Source organism: Macaca nemestrina, chromosome 11, assembly GCF_043159975.1.
Source record: "Macaca nemestrina isolate mMacNem1 chromosome 11, mMacNem.hap1, whole genome shotgun sequence".
NCBI lineage: Eukaryota > Metazoa > Chordata > Mammalia > Primates > Cercopithecidae > Macaca > Macaca nemestrina.
The window spans coordinates 98,365,077-98,386,725 of NC_092135.1; the positions used below are offsets into that span (position 1 = coordinate 98,365,077).

Here is a 21,649-nt window from a genome sequence, read left to right on the forward strand (position 1 = left end):
TACTGCATTTTTGCTTTCTATTTGAAAAATAACTTTCTCAGTTAATGGTGCTTCATATTTTCTTAACGATATCATCTAATTTGGCACACCATGAAAGACTCCAGTATTCTTAGAATGCTTATTATAAAGGCATATTCTAATATTGAATGAATTCAAATATATTCATTTTCCATGTAAGTGAAGACATTAACTAGTTATGTAAAAGATTATTTGGTATTTTACATTTTCTAATAGTGAGATGGCCTGCTGCTAATGGTATAAATGGATAAATGAAGATGGATTAATGATAACTTTTATATGGAAATCCCTTTCCTGAGAACTCCTTATTATTGTCCCAGTCTCAGCATGGTCAAAGTTCAACTACAAGTTCAAGTGATATCTATACCATGAAGCCTTTTTTCTCATTCTTCAATCCAGAAGTAGTGTTTGTTCTCTCTCTCTTTCTCTCTCAATCTCTCTCTCTGTCTTAATCTCTCTCTCTCTCAACTTATTCTGATTCATTCATATTTTCGTGTGTTAAATGGGCTTTTTATTTTTTATTTTATTTTATTTTATTTTAAATGGAGTTTCTCTTTGTCACCCAGGCTGGAGTGCAGTGGCATGATCTCGGTTCACTGCAACATCCACCTCCCGGGTTCAAGCAATTCTCCTGCCTTAGCTTCCTGAGTAGCTGGGATTACAGGCACGCACCACCATGCCCGGCTAATTTTTGTATTTTTAGTAGAGAGGGTCTTTGCCATGTTGGCCAGGCTGGTCTCGAACTCCATACCTCAGGTGATCTGCCTGCCTCGGCCTCCCAAAGTGCTGGGTTTACAGGCATGAGCCACCACACTGGGCCTAAATGGGCTTTTTAAAAGTGAGCATCTATGATGTCTGGTCACCATAGTTGAACCAGATATGTATGATCTCTACTCTCATGGAGCTTAAAGTCTAGAGGAGAAAATGAAGTGACCTTTAATGTACTTTCTACCTTGTGTTAAGCTTGTTTATTTTGATGGCTTTTATATTTCCTCTATCTAGTATAAATTCCTTGAGTGAGGACCCATGTCTGATTCATCTGTGTATTCCACACACTGCTTCACACATTGCAGGGTGAATGAGTGGAGGTATAGTGATAACATTGTTGCCTTGTGAAAATTACAAATGATTAAAACTTTGGCTACAGCAAGGACAGCAGTCAGCAGGTTTTCTGCATAACTCAGACTGCTCAGTTCAGTGTTTACCCAAAAGGGCTTCATAATTTGAAACAGTCCCTTCCTCTGGCTCTCCCTGGAAGATATTCCCTGGAAGATATTGTCTGTAGAAATGAAAGCTTGATGACTGAGAGTTTGAACTCAAGGTTGAAACTCCCCCAAAGCAGGGCTGTGTAGCACTGGCAGAGATGGTGAGAATTTAAGGCCTTTGCATAAATGTTTACTAAACAAGTGAAACTGATCTTGGCTGCATGATAGTATCTGCTCTCTGAGATGTGCTTATGAAGATTATAAGCATCTCAGGGGCCACATCTATGTGCCAGGTCACAGAAGCCAAATCAGGAGACTTTGGAGTGCCATTGTGAATGATTGCCTTTGTTGGTGTAATGCTTTTTAAAACATTCATTTATGGCACTTAATGGCTTTTAAAAATCTTTTCATTGTAGAAATTGTAAGCATACACAAAAATGGGAAAGTACTGTACAATGAACCCCATAGATCCATCAACCAGCCTCAACAGTTATCAACATGTTGCCATTCTTGTTTCATTTTTCTCTCCTTCACTGCCCCCCTCCAAAGAACACACTTTTTTTGTGTGTTCATGCTAGATTTAATGTTTTCAATACCTTTTGTTTCTGATGACAAAACTACTTTATGTTCCTTGTGGAAAAGACACAGTAGTTTAAAGTCGATTTTTAAAATGGGTGATTACGTTGAAATTGTGAATCACAGCATAAGGTAGGAGAGAGAACTCAGTAGTCATGGTGACTTCTTCCAGTCCAGACTGATTTTACCTTTCTCAAGGCTTAAGGTTTCTTTTCCCTGTCTAAATTTCTGCTCTGGTCCTTGTGTGAACTCCTGAGTCCAGCTACCCCACCTGCAGGTGAATAATCCCCAGGAAGGGGATGCTGTCTGCTTGGTTGCATCTTGGCTAGGATGCCTTTTCATGAAAAGACAGTTTGTGAGGAGAGATGTGCTCACCAGCAGGCTTCTGTTATCACAGGGGACTCCCCTTCCCAGGTCACCCCCTTTTTCTCTCTGGTTGAGATGAGCTGTGACTTCCTGGTCTCCCTGTCCATAAAGGCAGAGGTTGCATCTCTCAGAACAGCTCTGATTGTCGTGTGACAGCCACACGTCAAGCCATGGGACAGACTGGCCTTCACACAGCCTCATAGGCTTGGCCTGGAGCCTGAGCCTCCTGTCCTCGAGACAGCATGACTCCTGCTCCTCTGATACAGCACAAGGATCTAAACTTCCCCCAGTGCCTGGGGTCAGGAGGCCAGCTGTGGTAACAGTCATGGACAGATGTGGAGGGGTCACATCTAGCCCTAACCCTCATGTGATCTAGTACTAGGAGGGAGGAAGAAAATAAATAAAAGAGAGGACCTGATGCCTGCCCTCCTTGACAACAAAGGTCTTTCTGTGTCGTAGGTGTTCTGTGTGGGTCAGCTTGTCTGTGCCGTGCTTGCTGATTCTGAGGTTCAGGCAAAGCGAGCTGCTAAGCAAGTGAAGATTGTCTATCAAGATTTGGAGCCACTGATCCTAACAATCAAGGTAATGAGTTCCATGGTGGTGCCAGTTGGGAGCCAGAACAAGTATCGGTTAAAATGCTTTTGGCTACTGTAACAGAAAAATGTGGCTTAAAGTGGCCTCCAAAATACAGGGACTTTGTTAACCTCTAAACAGTCTCAGTATTAACAATTTCCCCAAGGACACGGCTTATTTCTGTTGCTCCTCTCTGCTGCCCACGATAGAGGCTCGATTCCTGTGGTCACACAGATGGCCACCAGGACAACCTGGACTTCCTCGTTCACGTTCGAGGAGTAAGAGGAACCCTACTGCCCCAGCATTCCAAGCACAAATCCTGAGATCCAGCCTCTTTAAGCCATTTAGGTGACATATCCATCTCTGAATTAATGACTGGCAGGGGAATGGAGGAGCTGTTGGTTACTTCTAGGGGTCGGAGTTGGGGCCAGATTTCTCTGAAGTAAGTGGGCTACATAGGGGAGTGTAGGAAACTGAAACAAATCTGAGCCCTGTTGGGAAAGGGGAAGGGGAGAGGATGCTGGATGGGAACCAGTGATGTCCAGGAAAGTGGATCCACTCTGTGACTTTGTACCCACCTTCACCCAGGCACACAGTGAGGACCAACAGGATGTTCCATGAAGTGAGTGTCAGAGACACGATTTTTAGATTTTTCAAGAGATAAATTGTATGATGCCTACAGGTATTTTGGCAACTTAAACAAACTGGAGAATTGCATTTTCTCTTGTGATGTTGAGAGAGGAGTTGAAAATGTATAAAGGCTATAAGACTCGTCTCCATGAAATGATAGGGTGTTCTGCGTGCATTCCATTGGTTCTTATAATTTCCTGAATGATGAAAGAATGAACACTGGGGAGGCAGTGTAAATAGATGAGACTCAGTCCATACAGGCTGCATGTGCTCTGGGACACAATATTAGCTTCACAGCACAATGAACACGTTGTTCTCTGGGTGACCAGCATGGCCTGAGGCAGAATTGAGGAAGCGACCTGGGCCGATGAGTGTCTCCAGGAGAACTGGGTGTTGGGGAGTTTCCTGCCATGCTGCTTGATGCTTAGGAACATGGAGTTTGTCTCTGGGAATTTTTCTTACATTTTCAAATAAAAATAAAATCATGTCAAAAAGACAAAAATGTAGAAGTTTAATTGGAGTCGAAGTGTGATTAGGCCTCCTAAATTTTCCTGGCCAGTTTCAAATTCAAACACTCTGTTCCCTTCTCAGGCCCTTTTCATTTACGTGTTGCCTGCTGCTCTTGCTTCCTATATTCCATCCCCCAAAGTTTTGCTGGAGAGTTAGAATTACTTATTAGAAATTATTTACATAATACTTCATCAATGTTTTGTGTATAAATCTTTGCCCAATATCAGGGGCTAAATATCTACTCTTCACTCCCCCTACCTTCCAGTCAAATAAAAGCCCCTATAAGCAAATATAATAGATGCCACTCCCCACGCCCTCATCACTTCAACCAGTAGACTCGTGATTGTCTGCCAGAGAATCCCAGCATCAGATTCAAGTTTTGGCTTTGTGGAAAAGAGTTGCCTCACATTGTGTTCAGAGATTAAGCTCTCAAAGTTTCATCAACTGGATCAGAGTGAGTTTAATCAAAGTTTAGAGGAGGGAAATATGCCCCTCTCCCTCTTCATTACAGTTCTTTTATCACTTTCCTGACTAAGAAAATTCAGAAAATTGGCTCAAAGTTACTCAAAGAGCAACCAGCCAGTAAAGTTGAAAAAGATTAAGCTTTTAAAAATAGGATTTATAAAACCTAGCTTTTTTTTCAGCCTGGAGTCTCTTTAATCTTGGATTAATAAGAAAAGCACATGAACTGATTCCAATAGGAAGTGTGTTATCAGTCAAAAAAGAACAGAACCAAATTTATCTCTGTCACTATCACAAAGGTTTAATCTGGCTCATGCTTTTCAAGTTTTTAGTAGATTGAATGGGGAAATGATCAAAACTCTTGAATCAAGGGGTAAGGATGATGACCATAATGGAAAAAAATGTGTTCCCTACCGGCATCTGTCATGAATAATAATCATCAACAATAACATGATCATAGCCAGGACCTATACAGAGCTCACTACGTGGTTGACATGGTTCTAGGTCAGTTTCACACATTAACTTACTAAATGCTCACAAAAATCCTATGAGGTAAAAACTATTTTAATCCCCATTCTGATGGGGAAACTAAAAAACAGGGTTACCCAAGGTTACACAGCTAGTCAGTAACAAAAGCAATCAACAAACACTCTGTCAAAGAAGCTGGGCCCCACTGGTGCTATAAACAAACCAACCTAGTGTTTGAATGGGGGAAATGGCAGAATCACAATAGCATATCCCTCTAAGGGGTGTTGTCTAGACACCTACTGGTGGCCAAAAGGAAACAGAGATAAGAGAATCCCGAACTACCAACAGAGCGGAATTTCATGGATGGACAATAACCCACAGTGGATAATGCCAGCAGGAGCTGGCACACCACATTTGCCAGTGGACACATGGATTACTGCAAGATAAATTCTCAGGGATAGCTAAAAACCAACCTATGTTACTGTAACTACATCTCTGGTTATGTGTACCACTGTACCCCTTTACTGGGCACCCAGGGAGAGCCAATAGAAGCCAGTGTATAAATGGATTTGTACACCCAGCACCCAGACAGGGCTTGTCTGAAATCTTACTTCAGAGCTAGAGGTCCCAGGTGCTCTACTGCCCCGTGCAAATGAAATGCTCATCCCCACAAAGAAGGAATGTGGGGCTGGCAGGCAGAGCCACCATGATCCCAATCACTAGAGTCTCTTCAACTAGCAATTGTTGAGTGCTTACTATATGCCATATAAGCTCTTCACATGTCTTATTTCATTTTATCTTCACCAACCACGATCCTATTGGAGCTATATGCACACCTGTTACTTCCATTTTACAGATGATGATAAGAGAGGTGAAGTGACAGGCCCACAGTCAAAGCTGGTAAATGGGAAAAATGTGTGCAATGCTGTCTGGGTCCAGAGCCTTGGCTCTGAAGCCCTATGCTATATAGCCTTGGCTACCTGAAATGGCTTGTGATGTGAAGACAATAATCTGCCTGGAAAATACTAGTTTCATTCTGGGATCACTTAGATGCCAGTTTTTTTCTGTGCATATTATTTCTTCGGACTCAGTGGGCACATTTACATTTCCTCACTGGGGAGTCTCTCTGCAGTTGGATTCTTAGCTTGGCTCACCAGGGTCATGGTGAAAGTGCACGGGACCACAAGGTGAAGGGAGAAACAGCCTCTGCTCAGAGGATGTGCAGTGGGGTGTGCCTGCCGCCCTAGGTCTTGCCCAAGCTGCCTCACTCTTCTGTTTTCTCTCTAGGAAGCTATACAACACAACTCCTTCTTCGAGCCAGAAAGGAAACTGGAATATGGAAATGTTGATGAAGCATTTAAAGTGGTTGATCAAATTCTTGAAGGTAAAAAAGTAATATAAGGGTAAGCGACCCTGGAAGCCTTCTAAGCATGTCAGTTTAATGATTCCTTTGCCTTCTGGAAATCATCTGGTAGCCTAGGAGGGTTTTGCTCCTCAGGATCAGGTGGAACAGGCACCTCATTCACAAATGCGTTTCCCTCTGTCTCTGGGGTAGGCGAAGAGCCAATGGGGAGGCAAAACAGGAGGCAAGACCCTGCCCCTGTGCCCAATCCCCCTTCCCTCATCAAGGCTCCAGTTGTTACAGATGTCGTTTCCTTTCCTGTTCACAACCACCCTGCAAGACAGTATTATTATCTCAATCTTATAGGCTGGCAAAGGGAGGCTCAGAGTAATTATGGAGTGTGACCAAGGTCACACAACAGCTACTAAATGACAGAGTCGGCCATTGAATTGATAGGCTTTATTAGGATTTCCAAAGTCCATGTTTGTTCTTCATCCTTTCTCTCATTGATTCTCTCTCTCTTCCTTTCTTGCTTCTCTGCTTTTTCTTCCCTTCCTCTCCCCTTCCCTTTCTCCTTTCTTTCTTCCAGACTTCTTTCCTGCATGTCTGTATGTAATTAAAATTAAATTTGCCTCTTAGAAAATAGTTAATTATAACTTTCCAGTACAATTCCTTAACTTTTGGCTTTGAAATATTTTAAAACTTACATAAAAGTTGCAGAAACATTAAAGAAACTCCCAAATATTTTTCACTCAGATTCCCCAATGATACACACACACACTTCTGAGCCATTTGAGAGTAAATTGTAAACACAATGTATGTCTCTTTACTCCTAAATACTCAGCGTTTGTTTCCTAAAAACAGGATGTTGTCTAACATAAACATAGTTATCAAAATCAGAATATTAACACATATACTATTAATCTACACACCTTATTGAAATTTCACCAGTTGTCTCAATAATGTCCTTTATAGCAGAAAAAAAGAGGTTCATCATAAGTCTTAAATAACCCATGCTTTCCCCACCACATTCTGCTGTCATTGCTGCTGTGAAAGCTGTCCTAATGCCTGCCTCACAAGATCTCTGATTTACACAGACATGCTACTGGATGGTTATGGGCAGTCTGTGTCACATCTCAGAGCAGAGAAATCACCTTGCATTGTCTGTCTTTAAGTGAATTTCCAGGACATTGGCCTCTAGTGCATGTTAAAAACTCCCATCTTCTGGGCTAGTCACAGTGACTCACGCCTATAATCCCAGCACTTTGGAAGGCCAAGGTGAGTGGATCACTTGAGGCCAGGAATTCGAGACCAGCCTGGCCAAAATGGCGAAAACCCCTCTCTACTAAAAATACAAAAATTCTGGGTGTGGTGGTGGGTGCCTGTAATCGCAGCTACTCAGGGAGCTGAGGCCCAAGAATTGCTTGAACCCTGGAGGCAGAGGTTGCAGTGAGCCGAGATTGCACCACTGTACTCTAGCCTGGGTGACAGGAGACTCCATCTCAAACAAACAAACACAACTCCCATCTTCTTAATTTTTCTCTCCAACCTTGATCACAAAAATAGGAAGAGTCCTAAGACACATCCCATCCTGAGTGCACAGCCAGAGCTGTGTAATATGTCACCAGTCAGCCCAGCTTCTTGAGCCCCAAGCCCATCATGTCTCAACTCTATGGATGTGTTAAACTTGAAGCGTGTTTGGGGCTGACTGGAAATGTCACCTGGAAGCTGTAGGAAAGATACCTAGAACTGTCACCTACCAGTTTTCCTTGGCATTGTGTCTTATTAGCTGTGTGACCTGGTAGGGTACTTCTCAGGGCTCAGTCTCCCTGTTTTAATATTATGTGGATAAAGTAAAAACAATTTCAAACATGAATTATAAAGATTGTAAGAGATAATCACGTGTTCTTGGCATATAGTAACAAATCAATAATTGTGAGCAATGATTATTAGATTCACATGATTTTGTTCTCCTGAAGAGATTGTCTATTAGTGAGATGCGTTGGCAGGTGTTCATTTATCAAACCCAGTGTTTCCAAGATTTTCTCCTTGTAGAAATCACTGAGGATATTTATGAGACCTGGAGATTCCTGTGTCCTTTTTTAGAATTGTAGAGGATCCAAAACAGCCCCAGAATCAGTCTTAACAAGTTTTCCAGGTAATTCTTAGGGCTAGCAAAATGTGGAAAACACTGGAAAGGTAAGTTTGATTTATGGGAATGAAGAGAAAAGGAGGGTACATTTCTATCATGGAGGGTTCCTGGCATGAGCATGTCAGAAATATCAATATTTAGGGGGGTTCCTTGTCTCATGTTTGTTTTTTGACATAATGAGTATTTGTGCAAGAATTCTATTGTTGTATTTTTCCTTGACATCTTCTTTAATTATCTAATTCAATTAGGTGATTGATTTAGTCTGCCTCTTTAATTTTTGTTATTGTTGCATACCCCATTGATAAGTATAAAAATAATATGGGAATATTAAAAAGGATGTTTATACTACTTTTCAGTATAAATGCCAGGTGCAGTGGCTCACTCCTATAATCCCAGAACTTTGGGAGGCCAAGGCAGAACATGTGAGGTCTGAAAGAAAGAAAAAGAAAAAGGAAGCCGGGTGTGGTGGCTCACGCCTGTAATCCCAACACTTTGTGAGGCTGAAGCAAGCAGATTGCTTGAGGCCAGGAGTTTGAGACCAGCCCAGTCAATGTAGCAAGACTCCTATTTAAAAAAAAAAAAAAAAAAAAAAAAAAAAAAAAAGGAAGCCGAGAGTGGTGGCTCATGCCTGTAATTCCAGAATTTTGTGAGACTGAAGCAGGCAGATTGCTTGAGGCCAGGAGTTTGAGACCAGCCTGGCAATATGGCAAAACCCTGTCTCCAATAAAAATACAAAAATTAGCCAGGTGTGGTGGCAAACACCTGTAATCCCAGCTACTAGGAAGGCTGAGGCACCAGAATGGCTTGAACCCTGGAGGCGGAGATTGCAGTGAGATGAGATCACGCCACTACACTCCAGCCTAGAGACAGAGTGAGACTGTCAAAGAAAAAAAAAAGATAGAAAGAGAGAGAGAGGGAGGGAAGGAGGAAAGGAGAAAGAAAAGGAAAGACAAGGGAAGGGAAAGACGAGGGAAGGCAAAAGAAAACCAGTTTTTATCCTTTTGACTCACTAATTTGAATCTAGTTTTTCCTTTGTCTGCTATCGTCATTTGGATTATGAGTTTCTGATTACTTATTTCAATGAGAGGTAATTATAATTAATTATAGCAACACTTTATCTGTCTTCTAAGAAAATAAGTGTCCCACACTAGGGTCTGTAGGAGTGGGGGTAAGGGGAGGGAGAGCATCAGGAAGAATAGTTAGTGGATGCTAGGTTTAATACCTAAATGATGCGTTCATCTGTGCAGTAAACCATCGTGGCACACGTTTACCTATGAAGCAAACCTGCACATCCTGCACATGTACCCCAGAACTTAAACGTTGAGGGAAAAAAAGAAAGAACATAGGTGTTCCAAGAAAAAAAAATATTTAAAAGATAAAATAAATGGAGCATTACATCAGGTCTTAGAATGTGTTCTTGGAGGGAGCACTATTATTGTTTGCACTTATCTGCTGCGAAGATATATTTCAGCTCTATCTAATCCCGGTGTCATAGCACTGGAGGATGCTAAAGATTACCATTTTCAAATGAGCCAGCTGAGGCTAGAGAGGCTACCTGATTGACCAGGATCAAATCTAAGAGTTTTCCCAATTCCAAAGTTAGTATTCTTTCCTCTACATTATCCTGCTTCTTATTTATCTCATTAAAATTCTGTTAACTGGGATGTGCTTTATACTGAAGAGCACAGAGGACAATCTGTATAGAAGGATTTGCAAGAGACCCAGGGAGCCCTGAACCTGAGACAACTTTCCCCCACAACCTGCTCCGCTGGGCATGGTACAAATAGATACATTCACATCTTAGTAAATTTGGGACTTTAAGGGCCTCTTATTAAAATGTAAATATGCCTGGAGGAATCACTCCTAAACCCATACTGGGATAACATTTTATCTCAGGGATTAGTTGATCAAATTGGTTTCCAACCTAGAGAGTTGAGAGCAATACCCTAAGGTGAAGAGAGGGCACCATGGTGGGGCCTGTCGGGGTAGGCAGGAAAATATAACAGGTTTCTAAAACTTTGCCTGCTTTACAGATTTAAACAAGTACAGCTCTGTCTAATTTTTTTAGCTCTGTATATTTTAAATAAAGTGAATACCTAACAAAATAAATTCTGAGTGGATAGGCAGAATCAATAATACTGCAAGCTTGAATTTGAGCCTAGTGACAATGACATGGGTCTTTAGACAATTTGGTAAAAGCTTAAATTGAAGTGAAGATCTGAACTTGTGAAATTTTAATGATTATATTTTATAAGTGAAGTAGAATCTATTCATTTTTCTGCACTCTTTTTTAAACTCAGATTTTTGATAAGATAGGAAGTCCAGATTACAATTTAAAACATTTCATTGGGAATCCTCAAACAATTTGCAAATCACTATTACTGAGTAAATTTTTAATTTTTAAAAGTTCTGCCTTCCATTAACATGATGGCCAGTAATAATTGTATTCTGTTTGCTCCCTCTGCTTTTTATTCTTTTCCCCACCTTCCTATGGGTTGCCTGAGTATTTGCTTAGAATTTCATTTTGATTAATCTATAGTATTTTTTAGTATATCTCCTTGTACAATTTTTTTAGTGGTAGCTCTAGATAGTTTACACACACATATACACATGCATATATATAATAAAATTTATATACATATAAAATATTTACATATATGAAATATCAGAGTCTGGTTTCAACATTTTACAAGTTGAAGTGTAGAAGTTTTACCTCCCTTTACATCCCTCTCCTTTTTATAATATAATTGATAATTCTATTTATTTATTCTACATACATTTATAATCACATGAAGTAATGTTATAATTTTGCTTCAAATACAATTTAGGAAACCCAAGAGGAGAAAAGAAGTCTATTGTGTTTACTGGTATTTTTATTCTTTCTGTTGTTCTTTCTTCCTTCCTGATATTTTAACATTTCTTCATTTAAAAAAAAAAAAATCCTTTTCTGTCTGTTTTAAAAACTTCCCTTAGCCATTATTTCAGGGTAAATCCGTTTAAATCAAATTCTTAGTTTTCCTTCATCTGAAAATGTCTTGATTTCCCTTTCATTGTTGAAAGATACTTTTGCTGGATATAGAACTCTGAGTTGACAGGTATTTTCACACTAGAAATTTTTTTTTTTTTTTTTTTTTAAGACGGAGTCTCACTCTGTCGCCCAGGCTGGAGTGCAGTGGCCGGATCTCACCTCACTGCAAGCTCCGCCTCCCGGGTTTACGCCATTCTCCTGCCTCAGCCTCCTGAGTAGCTGGGACTACAGGCGTCCGCCACCTCGCCCGGCTAGTCTTTTGTATTTTTTAGTAGAGACGGGGTTTCACCGTGTTAGCCAGGATGGTCTCAATCTCCTGACCTCGTGATCCGCCCGTCTCGGCCTCCCAAAGTGCTGGGATTACAGGCTTGAGCCACCGCGCCCGGCCTAGAAAAATTTTTATCACCTCTTCTGGCCTCCATGGTTCCTGAAGAGAAATCTGCTGTCTTTAAAAGTGCTTTTCTTCTTCTTCTTTTTTTTTTTTTTTTTTTTTTTTGAGATGGAGTCTCACTCTGTCGCCCAGGCTGTAGTACAGTGGCACGATATCAGCTCACTGCAACCTCTGCCTCCCGGGTTCAAACTACTCTCCTGTCTCAGCCTCCTGAGTAGCTGGGATTACAGGCACCCACCACCATGCCTGGCTGATTTTTGTATTTTTAGTAGAGACAGGGTTTCACCACGAAAGTGCTTTTCTCTTATAGGTGAAGTAGTGTTTCTTTCTCATAGTTTTCAAGATGGTGCTTTTGTCCTTAGTTTTCTGAAGTTTGACTATGATGTGTCTTGGAGTGTATTTCTTTGAATTTATTCTATTTGGGATCACTCAGCTTCTTGAATCTGTAGATTTGTGTCTTTTGTGAATTTAGGGAAATTTTTAGCCATTATTTTTCAAATACTTGAGACTTCAATGGCACAAATGTTAGCTCTTTTGTTATAGCCAATGGGTTCCTGAGGTGTTGTTCATTTTCTTCCAGTCTATTTTTTTCTGCTTTTCAGATTGGCCAATTTCTATTGTTCTGTATTCTTGTACATTAATCATTTCCTCTGTTCTCCCTATTCTGTTGCTGAGCCCTCCCTTGAACTTTTGAAATTTTTGCTGTATTTCTTAATTCTAAAATTTATATTTGTTTTTTCTTTTTATACTATTTATTTGCTGAGGTTTCTATTTTTTCATTTGTTTCAAGTGTTTGTGTAATTGTTTATTAAAGCATTTTTATTACAGCTGCTTTAAAGTCCTTGTCAGATAATTCCAACATTTGTGTCATCTCAGTGTTGGCATCTGTTGATTGTCTTTTCTCATTGAAGTTGGGATTTTCTTGGTTCCTGGTATGAATGATATTTGATTGTATCCTAGACATTTTAGATATTATGTAATGAAACTTTAGATCTTATTTGAATCTTCTATTTTATTATAATATTCTGTTTCACTGGACTACTTTAACCTTTTGCTGATGGGGAAGAACGGGGTGATGCCTTGTTACTGCTAGGTAGGGGTTGTAAGTCTGGGTTCTCCATGTGGCGTCCACTGACAGCACCCCAACAGAGAGGCTGGGACACCTCATTGCAGCCTGACAGAGGTGGAACTATAGATATCCTACTCAATCTTTACAGTAGGGGTAGGTCTGCAGTTTTTTTCTATGATGTTTGCCTGGAGTAGAGTGCTTATTGTCTAAGTTTTTTGCTTTCTAGTCTTCCCCTTTTCTGGTCCTTTGGTTAGGGAGAGTGGCTTTTCTTGAAGATTTTGTGTGTGTGTGTGTGTCTTTGCCTGTTGGTGTTTTTTGATTGCTGGCTTCTGCGGAACTAAGTCTGGGATGTCTGAGGCAAACAACACAACAAAACTCACTGAACTCACTGCTGTGTCTTTCCTTGGGTCCTGAAGTCCCTAGCTGGTCTGCCTTCTCTCCACCTTTCAGAGTCTTCTTATGTTTGTTTTATAAATAATGCTCAGGGTTGTTATCTGTACTTAACAGGAGGTACAGAGAGCAGTATATCTACTCCCACTTGTCCTAGAGCTGGAAGCCTCCACATTCTCACATTCCTACTCCTCTGCTAATAGCGCTGGCTCCTTATGACCTACTGAATCAAGACCCCTCTGCTTTTGGTCCTAGAAAGTCATACACCTTTCTCTAGGACTCTGTGACCTAGATATTGGCAGACACAAAAGATTCTCCTACAGAACTTTACTTCAAATCTGCAAGGAGACTGAAAGCTAAACATTGTTTGTTACACTTCACTGTGCAGCCTGCTCCCCCAGCAGAAGCACTGTCAGTGGAATTTCTGCATAATGGGATGACACCTGGGGGACACTACCTGTTTCTTCTGACTGCTTCCTTGACTTTCATGTATTTTCCTGTAACAGGTGAAATACATATGGGAGGTCAAGAACATTTTTATATGGAAACCCAAAGCATGCTTGTTGTTCCCAAGGGAGAGGATCAAGAAATGGATGTCTACGTGTCTACACAGTTTCCTAAATATATACAGGTAACATGGGGCCATTGTGGAGAGGACATGGCTAAATGATTTCCGGCCAGTGAAATATATCAAGAGCAATTAGAGATGAAAGTATATTTGGGTGGTTGAGGTGGGGAGATCGCTTGAACCCAGGAGCTCAAGGCTTCAGTGACCTATGATCACCCACTGCACTCCAGCCCGGGAGACAGTGAGACCCTGTCTCTAACACAAAACAAACAAAACAAAACAAAAAATGTTATTTCTTCAGGGACTGAAGAAATATTGAGTACTAATAGCCATATTGATTTGGGTATTAATAGTCATATGAGTTCAATGCTTTTAAAAGAGTGTTATTAAAGTGGGAGCCTTTTGTTTGTGGATTGTAGCTTTAAAACCAGTTATGGAATCAGCAGATCTCTTGCTCAGCTCTTGGAACCACTGTTAAGAACACAGGAGAAGAAAGAGCAAGACCTGCTCTCCAAAGTCTATGGTGCCTAACTCACATGAAACAGGAAACAATATTGAAAAGGATGCAACCAGGTGCTAAATCAGCAAAGGCAAAATTTACATGCGTGGAGAAATTAGGAAAAAGGAGAGCTTGCTGAGGGCTAGAATCATCCAGGAAGTCCCACAAAGAAGTCTTAAGTTTGGATTCAGAGTGAGAGTGAGGTTTGTCTAGATGGTAGGACAAGAGAGGTCACTTCCAGGCAATTCCACAGCAAGATCAAATGACATCCATTCATTTATTTTCTCAACTCTTCTGCAAGCATTTGTTGCCTGTTTCCTGTACCCCAGGCAGCATATGCATGGAAGGAAGGAGGAATAGCACAATGACCACCCCAGCTGGAATGGAGGGGTGCCTTAAGGGAGGCTAGGTTTAAGCATCAGGTTGAGAGTAAGGGAAATGAGGCAGAGGGGTCTTGATTCTGGTCATAAGGAGCCAGTGCTCTTAGCAGAAGAGTAGGAATGTAAGACTGGAGAATGAGGCCTCGTAAAAGGCAGGATCCTAAGGAGGGTCAGAGGAACTCCACTTCAGGCCTGCTTTACTCTTCACTCCCTGTGGGATGTTGGGTCCGTAACCTCATCCGTCTCAGGCTTCACATCTGTAAGAATCAATTATTAAGACTAAATGATCCCTAATCATTAGGATGGCAGAAAAGAGTGAGATCTGCATCCAGGAAAGACCAACTAGTCAACTTTAGCAGCAATCCAAACAAGAAGTGAGAAGTGCTTTTTTTTTGAGACAGAGTCTCGCTTGGTCACCCAGGCTGGAGTGCAGGGTGCAATCTTAGCTCACTGCAATCTCTGCCTTTCAGGTTCAGGCAATTCTCCTGCCTCAGCCTCCTGAGTAGCTGGGATTATAGGCATGCACCACCATGCCTGGCTACTTTTTGTATTTTTAGAAGAGATGAGATTTCATCATGTTAGCCGGGCTGGGCTCAAACTCCTGACCTCAGGTGATCCGCCTACCTTGGACTCCCAAAGTGCTGGGATTACAGGCATGAGCCACCACACCTGGCTGAGAAGTGCTTATTTTCCAGCAGAGACAGTAGAATGCGGGGAAAAGACCCATGTTGAGTGAGGCTTAGAAGACTGCAAAATCCCACGGCTTCAGGAAACGTATGCCTAGGGATTAGTGTGAATAGAATACTTTAGATGTGGTTCATGGGGAAAATACAAAAAAGTATGAGCACAAAAATATGTCACTGGCAATGAAAACACTACTAATTAGTTTTGGCAATATCATCATAGCCAAGTATTGCTGAGATCAGGTGGGGCTGTGTGCCAGGGTTGTTGAACATTATCCCATTATTTAGCATAACCACACGGTGTGGGTGTCATGTGCAACATTAAAGAATCAAAACATCTAGTGGCTGCCACACTCCCATTTCAGGGGACAGTTTTGTTTGTTAAGATCATAGATGTGACAATAATAGTCACAGTTAAGTCCTTGCTGAAGATGGATCAGATTAATCAGAACTATTATTGTTCACAGGACATTGTTGCCTCCACCTTGAAGCTCCCAGCTAACAAGGTCATGTGCCATGTAAAGCGTGTTGGTGGAGCATTTGGAGGGAAGGCGTTCAAAACCGGAGTCATTGCAGCCGTCACTGCATTTGCCGCAAACAAGTAAGTGGAGAAAATCTGCTAAAAATAAAATGAAGTCACGCTGAAAGTTCTCACTGTCAGAATCAGTGAGGAAGAACCTGGGCCAAGATTATTTAATATCACATATACTATACAAACACACAATCAAGCTGCCAGCTTATTACACTTACTTGTCTTATACTGTCCTATAGAAACCAAAATAAGAATCAATTACTGAAAATAATAAAAGCCACAGAAAAAATATTATAATACCTAGAAAGTGGGCAGAAACAGGTCCTGAATGGGTGGGAGTTACTTGTCCTCAGCACCTGCTGGACTGAGCTATGTATGTAGAGGTCATATATATGAGTTTTTGAACCATGTACCTATGTATACATATACACATATATGTTTATATACATACACATAAACATATATGTATGTTTGTGTGTATATATGGACATTCTTCAATATATCAAAGATATTTTTGTAAAATGGGGTCCCATATACACACACATATATACATATATGTACATATACATACACGCATATGTGTATGTACATGCATATACATTTGTGTATATATGTGCATATATGTATATGTGTGTATATGTATATTTTCTTGATTTAAATAGAGACTTTGCTTTTGTTATGCTTACATTCATTTATATAGCCATTTTCCTTTGAGGATCTCAAAAAATTCTCATGGAAAATTGTCTCTGGAGCAGGCACACCTAGAAGGCTTAATTTGTTTGCTGAGTAATATGGGTCAGTTCCTCCATCTCAGGAAGCAAAAAGACCTTGATTCCAAATCTCTCCCATCAGGGAGCGCTGGGTAGTTAGACAGCACCTGCATTCTTCCATTTCTGGTGAGTCTAAAATAAGACCTTGGAACCATTTGCCTATAATAAAGGTTGTTACTGCAATGGGAAATGCTCCCAACGCAATGCCCTGGAGCCCCTGGCACCCGAGAGCCTCCGTCCCACAAGTTGCAAATGCCTGGCATTACTCCCTGACCTCACAGGAGGAAAGCCCACTGTGTACGTCTTAGGTCAGCAGAGGCTAGGCGTGGGAAGTAGTTGTGTTGTTCTGTGGTGCCCGTAGGCTTCCCTCAGGCTCTTGCTAGGAGTTATATAAACCCCAGAGAATGCCTACTAGGTAAGAGAGTTTACTTCACTTGCTTTTTTTCTGTTTTAGACATGGCCGTGCAGTTCGCTGTGTTCTGGAACGAGGAGAAGACATGTTAATAACTGGAGGCCGCCATCCTTACCTTGGAAAGTACAAAGTGAGTACAAGAAGGTGTGGAGGAATGATTTATGTTGTAGATATAACATCCTATCAGTGCACAGGGCAGCCTTTGGCTGCTCTCTAGTGGGGAGTAACAATGAGCAAATCAACAAACAGAGCATCTATTTAACTTTCTATTTGTTGCACTGACTTTTAATTACTAGCTGGTTCAATGGAGGCTTTTCTGCTTAGCTCAAAGATGTCAGTTTCAGAAATAAAACACTTGGTGCTAGCTGGTATTGGCTGTACAGAGCGAATAACTAGGAAACATGAGTGTGTACGTCATTGAAGTAGATATGATTACCATACTTATTCCCACATATTAAAAAGGTAAAAGTAGAATAATTCTCATAACAGTATTTGTAATAAAAACAATTATTTATAAATGGGTTCCTCATTCTTCAATGTATCAAGGATATTTTTGTAAAATGGGGTTCCAGAAATTCATAGAAAAAAATTTGTAGCAGAAAATAGTGATTCTTTTGCTTTATAAGAAAAATTGTACTTGTCAGAGTGGGCTAACTGCTCTAACAAACAACTTAAAAGCTCTTAAGCTTTCATGATGTCATTTCTTGCTCAAGTAACAGCTCAGTATAATCATTGAGGGGAAAGGGGGAGGATTCTGCTTTGTAAAATCATTGAGGACTGGAGCTGTTTCCATTTATTGGTGCCACTGTGCCCTTGGACTGCATCATCCAATATAGTGGTCCCTAGGGGCATATGACTATTTAAATCTAAATTATCCAAATTAAATACAATTAGAAATTTAGCTCCATAGTTGTATTAGCTATATTCCAAGTGCTCAGTAGCCACATGTGGTTAGTGTCTGCCATATTGGACAGTGCAGACGCAGAACATTACCATCATCACAGAAAGTTTTATTGGGTATCACTGCCCTGCAAACTCTGATTCTTCCAGGAGATCTTTTGCTGAGGGCAGCAGACAGGGAAGAGAGAGAGAGCATGGAGTGCCATGTGGTTGGTGCTTTAGGTTTTAGGCACCGGACCTCAGTTGTGTCCAGATGTCATTGGCGAGACCTCTGTCACCTAACTGTAAGGGAGGCTGGGAAATGTCATCTTCCTGTGCACCCAGGATGAAAGACAATAGGATTTGTTAAATGCATAGCATTGTCTCCATCACAAAACTGCATAACTACATACAGGTTTTTTAGGAGATAATGAATGTTTCCATTTCACATCACACTCTAAACTGTATTTTGAATTTGATCTAGCTCAGAAATATTTGTTACAGTAAACTTTATCCTGAAGGAGATTTTTAAAAATAAGACATATGTGAAGTCATTACAAAAACATAACAATCTCAGGTTAAAAGATGGAGACAGGAATATGAGTTGGAGTATATATAGGCACCTTCTTAGAGAAGGTAAAATATAGGTCTTCAAGAATGGAGGCCAGGCACGGTGGCTCAGGCCTGTAATCCTAGCACTTTGGGAGGCTGAGGTGGGTGGATTGCCTGAGCTCAGGAGTTTGAGACCAGCATGGGCAACACAGTGAAACCCTGTCTCTACTAAAAATATGAAAAATTAGCCAGGTGTGGCAGCAGGCACCTGTAATCCCAGAGACTTGGGAGGCTGAGGCAGGAGAATCGCTTGAACCTGGGAGGCAGAGGTTGCAGCGAGCCAAGATAGCGCCACTGCACTCCAGCCTGGGTGACAGAGTGAGACTCTGTTACAAAAAAAACCCAGAATAGATAGACAGAAAGAAGGCATGCCAGGTGTGGGAATAATAAGAGCAAAACTACAGAGGTGTAATAAACATGGCATGTTTGATAGAGGCAGGAGTAAGGGGAGAGGGGGAATTAGAACACAAAGCACTTCCTGGAGGGTAGTGAAAAATAGGATTGATGGGCTTAGGTGATGCCTGACTGAGAGGGGCCTACAGTCCCAGAGTGGGAAGTTTAAACTTGATCTTAAAAGAAAGAGTGAGACTGAGTGAATCCTTGACTGGCTCAGTGCCGTAATTAAACATGGGTTCTTTGGGGAGGCTAAGAGGATGGTCTGGGGAGGAGAGAGGATGGAAGCTGGTAGACCAGCGGGAGGCAGCTGATGCATTCAGACATGAAGCAGTTGGGGGGTCTGAATATGATAGTAAGATGTAGAAGAGATGGGTCCAAGAGCCATTATAGTGTAAAATAAAACAGGATTAGTGAAAATCTTGGCAAAATGCAATGAAGAATAAAACCATAAACATGACTTGGAGGGTTTTAGAAGAAAGCGACAAGTTGGAAGGAGAAGCCGATCTGGAAGGACAATGAAGAACTTGTTTGTGTAAATGCTGGGGGAAGAAGTGACAACAGGACCCTGAAGCAGAAATGTCCTTCACCCCCATGGGACTTTGTTGAAAGGACTGGATTATAGTGACAGAAGCCGTTGCCATAATGGTGACTAAAACTATGAGAAAATAGTGTTTTCTGATGGAGAGTAGTGTGAGGAAAGGTGATATGAATACTATTTATGGTAGTAATATTAATTATATTTAGAGTACTTGCTATGTTTCAGGCACTTGCCTATAATTTTCTATGTGTTGCCTTATTTACTTCCATTTCACAAATCGCCTGTGTGGTTACATAGCTTGCCTAAGATCACAGAGCTAGTTATATATTATCCAAGAAATCACTGCCAAATCCAATGTCATGACGCTTTTCCCCTATGTGTGGAGGGTTCGCAAATGACAAAATTTAGAGAGACTTGGCCACTGTTCCAGCATTCGATGTTGGTTCTCTTCCCCAGGCTGGATTCATGAATGATGGCAGAATCTTGGCCCTGGACATGGAGCATTATAGCAATGCAGGCAACTCTTTGGATGAATCATTATTGGTAAGTGTTTTAAGGAACAAGTTCACATTCCTGAAAGAGTGTTACATAAAATGATTTAACTTAGAAAATGTCCAATAGTTAAGTAATATTTGATTATAAAGGCATAATGACCATTCTTGCAGGGATAGCCATGTGTTACTTCCTGGTGTCAGCCCAGAGATGCTGGCTGAGTTGTATCTGTGTTCACCCCCGGCTTCCCAAACTTAGAACTGTTTTCCCAGATTCACACATGAGACCAAGCTTTCTCAGCTTTGGCCCTACTGACATTTTGGAGTGTGTAGCTCTTTATGGTGGGGACTATCCTGCTCATTGTACCATCTTTGGCCTCTACTTAGTAGGTGTCAGTGGCATTACCACCTTCTAGTCTTTTTATTTTTTACTTTTTACTTTTTGAGACAGAGACTCCCTCTGTTGCCCAGGCTGTAGTACAGTGGCTCAAGCGATCCTCCTACCTCAGCCTCCCAGGTAGCTGGGACTGCAGGTACATGCCGCCATGCCTAGCTAATTTTTTTTAATTATTATTTTATAGAGATGGGATCTCACTATGTTGCCAGAGCTGATCTCAAACTACTAGGCTCAAACAATCCTCCCATCGTGCTGAGATTACAGGTGTGAGCCACTATGTCCACCCCAACCCCAAATAAAAATGTTTCGACCAAGCCGGGCACGGTGGCTCACGCCTGTAACCCCAGCACTATGGGAGGCTGAGGTGGGTGGATCACTTGAGGCCAGGAGTTCGAGACCAGCCTGACCACGTGGTGAAATCCTGTTTCTACTAAAAATACAAAATTAGCTGGGTATGGTGGCACACACCTGTAATCCCAGCTATTTGGGAGGCTGAGGCAGGAGAATCACTTGAACCCCGGAGGCAGAGGTTGCAGTGAGCCCAGATTGCGCCATTGCACTCCATCCTGGGTAACAAAAATGAAACTCCATCTCAAAACAAAAAAGAGTTTCAACCAAAATGTTAACAATGAAAAATGTCTCCAGGCATTGCGAAATGTCCCCCGGAGCAGGGAAAACATTGCTCACGATTAAGAACCAACACATTAGACCCAATGCCAAAACATTTTTTTCTGTTTTCTCTGTCTTCTAGGATATTATAATCATTACATTATATAAACCCAGTGCTTGGGGCCTGTGAACATATCAAAGGCCTTTGTATGTTTGAAATCTTAAAAAATGCATTAAGGTCAGGCGTGGTGGCTCACGCCTGTAATCCCAGCACTTTGGGAGGCTGAGGCAGGTGGATCACGGGGTCAGGAGATTGAGACCATCCTGGCTAACATGGTGAAACCCTGTCTCTACTAAAATACAAAAAATTACCTGGGCATAGTGGTGGGTGCCTGTAATCCCAGCTACTCGGGAGGCTGAGGCAGAAAAATGGTGTGAACCCGGGAGGTGGAGCTTGCAGTGAATGGAAATCACGCCACTGCACTCCAGCCTGGGCAACAGAGTGAGACTCCATCTCAAAAAAAAAAAAAAATGCATTAACTCCAAAATACAAAAATAATAATGCTCTCAAAGGAAACATTATTCAAATACTTAAAAATTATTTTATAGCAAAAATGTGTTTAATTGGGGGATGGGAATATTTTAACATGTTTGATGAGATGTAAAGAGGGCTGCCATTCCCAGCCTGGTTTTGGTATGAGGT

The 21,649-nt window shown here is 41.3% G+C and overlaps 1 protein-coding gene across 1 annotated transcript in view; it reads left to right on the forward strand.

Moving 5' to 3' along the window:
- The window catches only part of LOC105468125 (aldehyde oxidase 1), an 87,917-nt gene that overhangs the window by 36,800 nt on the left and 29,468 nt on the right, over positions 1-21,649 (forward strand). Inside the window, exons 19-24 of the mRNA XM_011718136.2 lie at positions 2,625-2,747; positions 6,096-6,192; positions 13,687-13,811; positions 15,778-15,911; positions 17,067-17,154; positions 19,906-19,992. Of these exons, the coding sequence (XP_011716438.2) occupies positions 2,625-2,747; positions 6,096-6,192; positions 13,687-13,811; positions 15,778-15,911; positions 17,067-17,154; positions 19,906-19,992 (654 nt within the window). The remainder of the gene's footprint in view (positions 1-2,624; positions 2,748-6,095; positions 6,193-13,686; positions 13,812-15,777; positions 15,912-17,066; positions 17,155-19,905; positions 19,993-21,649) is intronic.